The 5,851-nt window shown below is 39.1% G+C and overlaps 1 protein-coding gene across 1 annotated transcript in view; it reads left to right on the top strand.

Annotated features, from left to right (window-relative positions):
* The window catches only part of LOC108537985 (dynein heavy chain 6, axonemal-like), a gene marked incomplete at its 3' end in the record, with an annotated part of 46,015 nt that overhangs the window by 9,590 nt on the left and 30,574 nt on the right, over positions 1 to 5,851 (top strand). Inside the window, exon 3 of the mRNA XM_017885778.1 lies at positions 4,120 to 4,275. Within this exon, the coding sequence (XP_017741267.1) occupies positions 4,179 to 4,275 (97 nt within the window). The remainder of the gene's footprint in view (positions 1 to 4,119; positions 4,276 to 5,851) is intronic.

Below are 5,851 nucleotides of genomic sequence, written 5' to 3'. Positions count from 1 at the left end.
CACTTGAGCAGACAGTCTGTCCATTCTCAGATCTCAACCTCTGTGCTGGGAGATCCACTGCTCTCTTCAAAGCTGTCAGATGGGGTCATTTACCTCTGCCAAGTTTACTGCTGCTTTTTGTTTAACTATGTCCTGTCCCCAGAAGAAGAGTCTACAGAAGAAGCCCGGTCTCCTTGAGCTGTGGTGTGGTGGCTTCTACACAGTTAAAACTTCCAGGCGGCTTTGTTTACCTACTTAAGCCTCTGAAATGGTGGGCGCCCCTCCCCCAGCCTCACTGCCACCTTGCAATTAGATCTCAGACTGCTCAGACTGCTTTGCTAGCAATGAGGGAGGCTCCATGGGTGTGAGACTCTCTGGGTCAGGTGTGGGATATAATCTCCTGGTGTTCCGTTTGCTACAACCCTTGGTAAAGCACAGCATTAGGGTGGGAGTTAACAGATTTTCCAGGTGTTGTGTGTCTCAGTTTCCTTTGGCTGGAAAAGGGATTCCCTTCCCCCTTGCGCTTCCCAGGTGAGGCGATGCCTCACCCTGCTTCAGCTCTCGCTGGTCGGGCTGCAGCAGCTGACCAGCACCGATTGTCTGGCACTCCCTAGTGAGATGACCCCAGTACCTCAGTTGAAACTGCAGAAATCACCAGTCTTCTGTGTCGCTCGCGCTGGGAGTTGGAGACTGGAGCTGTTCCTATTCGGCCATCTTGCTCCGCCCTCTGATCGACAGGCTAATTTTTTAAGAGATGAGATCTCACTGTGTTGCCCAGGTTCCTCAAGACTTATTTATAAGGGAACTATCTTTATAAGGGAACTAATCTCACCCTCATGACCTAATCCTCTCCTAAGTTTCCACCTCTTAATACTGACACATTGGAGATTAGGTTTCACCATATAAATTTGGAGGAGACACCAGCATTCAGACCATAGCAACTTCCAAGTTTTAAGCAAAATAACTAAAATAAATATCATATATTTTTTTAAAATTATATGTATACATATCTTGAAGTGAGTTGTTTTCTGGGTTTATTGTGATAAAATATAGATACATTATTTCATTTAATCTTCATAATAATCCCTTTTAACCCTTTAAGCATGCAATTCGGTGACATTTAGTATATCCACAATGTTGCATAACTATCATCCCCATACCTTTCCAAAACTTTGTCATCATCTTAAATAGAAATTCTGTACCTGTTCAATAATAACTCCCCAGTCTATCCTCCTGACAGTTGCTGGCAACCACCATTCTACCTTCTGCCTCCCATCATGCTTATGTCTGGCTTATTTCACATAGCATGATGTTTTCATAGTTCATCCATGTTGTACCATGTGTCAGAATTTCCTCCTATTTTAAGGCTGAGTAATATCCCATTGTGTGTATATATCATGTTTCATTTAGCCATTAATCCACTGATAGACAAAAAACGTTTGTTTCTGCCTTTTGGCTATTGTGAACAATGCTGCTATGAACATTGATACACACATTTGTTTTTTGTTTTGGTTTGAGTTTGGATTATTTTTTATTTTTGAGCCAAAATTTGAAAATTGAGAGATTTCAAATAAAAATACAGATTTCTGGCCTTAGGCAACACTGAGCCCACATTCCTCAATGGCAGCAATAGCTAGAGCTGAGCAGTGTCTGTCCCTTTGGCCCAGTGCACTACAGTCTTCACTGCTCACTGCTACTTCCTGACACTGCTGTTGAATGTTAGTTGCCATTTGCAAATACGATGATATTTGCATCTTTATTTTTCTTTTAGAAGAGGATTTTCTTCTTCTATCCAACCCACTTCTCTAATTTTTGTTATCTACCTGACTACTTTAGACAGATTGATACCTCTACTCTACATGTGGATTATTGACATAGTGGTGACATGAAAATATATTTAAGCTATATTAATTGACAAATACAAAATATTGAACAATCTGTATAGAACAACTTCATTTGTGGAGAAAGGGAGGGAGGTGTTGAAAATATCTCCTGTATATGTGTTGAAAATATCTAGGAGGAGCCATAAGAAACAACATATCTGGGGATATATCTGGGGAATAACAATACAAGAAACAATGTATCTGGGGAGTAAGACCTTCACTTTTCATTTTACCTTTTGCATTGCTTGAATTTTATGTAGCAAGGATGAATTACCTGAACAACAAAAATAACTAGATTTTAAACCTGTGCCACATTACCTTCTCCCAGTAAGTTACCAGTGATTTTAGTTTATGAACTAGAAATTTTATGAGTATAGCTATCCTATCTTCCAAACCAGAAGTTAGAAGTCATGGTCTGATCAAGTGTATGTATGTATGAGTGTATGCATAGGAAAACTAAGTTAGATATTTAAAACTGAGCCTGACCTGTAAGAGTTAGAAATTGAGATTGTCACATAAAAGATTAAGTTAAAATATATTAGAAAGAAGCTTGCCCTGGAGAAGAATTTCTCAGAGTTCCATGAGGACAAGGACTTTGCCTAGCTTTTCACCCCTCGCCACTGCTATAGCCTATTGGACTGAAAAGAGGGTGTGAAAGAGGACAATGAGGGGATATAGACATGCAGAAAATGTTCAGAATGATTTGTGGTTGCTTAGAAAGGAGCTAGTGAAATTGAATTCAACAGAACTCTGTTTCTTCTACCTTCCCTTTCTCTCCTACCTCTAAAAAAAAAAAAAAATAAGCCTCAAGGTTAAAATTTACAACAGCGGAGAAATGTAACAAAATCTTGATTAATCAATAGAATAAAAAGAGGAGCTAGTGGCATGTTGGTGACAAAAAATTATGATGACCATTTGGGAGCATAGATTCTCGACAGTGATGGTATTGGGGAAACACCTAATCATTTGTTTGACTCAGTGATTCTAACATGGTCTCACCAACTGGATATTCTGAGTGAACTCTGCTATTAGACCTAGAGTCTTTGTGTGCTGCCTATTTTCATTTTTAAAAATATATGATACATATAATTAAAAGAAAATTTTAAGAATAATTTTTCCAAAACATAACAGAAAAGAGCAGAATTCAGCATAATGATTAAATGTGCTGTGTTAAACATATAAAATTGCCAATATTTGACAGTTTTTGAAAGGTAAAAATGGCAACTTCCCATGGTCCAACCTGGCACATCACACAGACACACAGACATGTGTAGTTTCAGTTTTGCTTTAAATGATGGAGTCCCAGATGTTGAACATGTTCAGGACATATTTTATGGTCATTATGTAGAGAAATATCATGTAAGTGATTTGTGTAAAACAGTTTTTATGGGAAAGGTCTTTCCTCTGAAATTTGCAATGATTTCCAGTATACCCTGAACCTCTGTTTACTACACATTTATACTGTTTCCAAAATCTTTTAGTCCATCTAGCATTCTTTTCAGATTTGTATTCTAGTTGCTTAAACATATAAAGATTGTGCCATTTGTTTTCATTTTATTAGTGGAAGAATTAATACTCTTCCAGTTGTGTTATCCTGGATTTTCTTCCCTCCAACACCACGGGGTTTTCTTGCTCTAGACATGTGAACAATGGTAGATAAAGGTAGATAAAACCACAAAGATGGGGAAAAGCAGTGCAGAAAAGCTGAAAACTCAAAAAATCAGAGCGCCTCACCCCTCCAAAGGAACACAGCTCCTCGCCAGCAACAGAACAAAGCTGGATGGAGAATGACTTTGACAAGTTGAGAGAAGAAGGCTTCAGTTGATCAAACTTCTTAGAGCTAAAGGAGGAACTACGAACCCAGTGCAAAGAAACTAAAAATCTTGAAAAAAGATTTGACAAATGGATAACTAGAATAACCAATGAAGGAAGAAAACCAAGGGGAAAAGTATTTCTTTTTGCAGAGTTAGGGAGTATAACTTGGATCTTTACAAACAAAGCAAGAGCTCACTCAGAGTGTGAAAGAGATAGAGGCACAAGGTAGCCCTGGTATCTAAGAAGGGCCACATTATGGCCACAGGAACATGGTGGCAGCTTCCGCTCCATGCATAGACTCTCCCATTAAGCTTTCCCAACAGGAGAACTCTAGCTGAAAAGCTAAAAAATGAATACTACTTATTTTTATTTCATTTTACCATAGGGAATATCTCCCTGGGAGATTTTAATTTTACCTTATCTTCCATATTTTCTTTTTTAGATAAAATTCTTAGACCAGAAAGTTTAAATAATTCAGTGAGAAAGTTTATAACTGAAAAAATGGGAAATGAATATCTTCAAAGAACTGGAGTTAATTTGAAAGATGCATATAAAGAATCCAATGCCAGAACTCCGCTGATACTTATTCAGTCTCATGGTAAGCTATTTGTGAATAGTTAAGATGATCGATATGGTTTGGCTGTGTGTCCTCACCCAAATCTCACCTTTAATTGTAATCCCCATAATCCTCATGTGTCAAGGGCGAGAGCAGGTGGAGGTAATTGGATCATGGGGGTGGTTCCCCCCGTGCTGTTCTCGTGATAGTGAGTGAGTCTCTTGAGATCCGATGGTTTTATAAGAATCTGGTATTTCCCCTCTTGGCACTCATTCCGTCCGGCCACCCTGTGAAGAAGGTGCCTCCTTCTCCTTTGCCTTCTGCCATGATTGTAAGTTTCCTGAGGCCTCCCCAGCCATGCAGAACTGTGAGTGAATTAAACCTGCTTACTTTATAAATTACTCAGTCTCAGGTATTTCTTCATAGTAGTGTCAGAACAGACTAATACAATGATGATACAATATCAGCCAAGAGATATGGAGAAGTAGGTTCTGTATCAGATTACTCCGTGTTTAAAATATTTTCCTAGCCCTATTTAAAATTTTTGGGAAAGGAGTTAATTACAACTTTTTACTAAGAATAAATCTCTCTGAAAATATCACAGAGGAATAAAACCTCTCAGATTCACAAATATGGAAAAATTTATCAATGGTGATTTTCTGCAAAGAAAATACCTTGCTGGGCACCAAGATGGCCAAATAGGAACAGCTCCAGCCTCCAGCTCGCAGTGTGTGCGACACAAAAGACAGGTGATTTCTGCATTTCCAACTGAGCCTCCACTGCTGATACCCAGGCAAACAGGGTCTGGAGTGGACCTCAAGCAAACTCCAACAGACTTGCAGCTGAGGGTCCTGACTGTTAGAAGGAAAACTAACAAAGAGAAAGGACGTCCACACCAAAACCCCATCTGCACGTCACCATCATCAAAGACCAAAGGTAGATAAAACCACAAAGATGGGGAAAAGCAGTGCAGAAAAGCTGAAAACTCAAAAAATCAGAGCGCCTCTCCCCCTCCAAAGGAACACAGCTCCTCGCCAGCAACAGAACAAAGCTGGATGGAGAATGACTTTGACAAGTTGAGAGAAGAAGGCTTCAGTTGATCAAACTTCTTAGAGCTAAAGGAGGAACTACGAACCCAGTGCAAAGAAACTAAAAATCTTGAAAAAAGATTTGACAAATGGATAACTAGAATAACCAATGCAGAGAAGTCCATAAATGACCTGATAGAGATGAAAACCATGACACAAGAACTATGTGACAAATGCACAAGTTTCAGTAACTGACTCGATCAACTGGAAGAAAGAGTATCAGTGACTGAAGATCAAATGAATGAAATGAAGTGAGAAGAGAAGTTTAGAGAAAAAAGAGTAAAAAAAAATGAACAAAGCCTCCAAGAAATATGGGATTATGTGAAAAGACCAAATCTACATCTGATTGGTGTACTTGAAAGTGACGGGGAGAATGGAACCAAGTTGGAAAACACTATGCAGGATATTATCCAGGAGAACTTCCCCAACCTAGTGGGGCAGGCCAACATTCAAATTCAGGAAATACAGAGAACACCACAAAGATACTCCTCGAGAAGAGCAACTCCAAGACACATAATTGTCAGATTCAC

Source organism: Rhinopithecus bieti, unplaced genomic scaffold (genome assembly GCF_001698545.2).
Source record: "Rhinopithecus bieti isolate Rb0 unplaced genomic scaffold, ASM169854v2 scaffold_15749, whole genome shotgun sequence".
NCBI lineage: Eukaryota > Metazoa > Chordata > Mammalia > Primates > Cercopithecidae > Rhinopithecus > Rhinopithecus bieti.
Note: the sequence above shows the minus strand (reverse complement) of the source record. Positions and strands in the feature narration are given on the sequence as shown.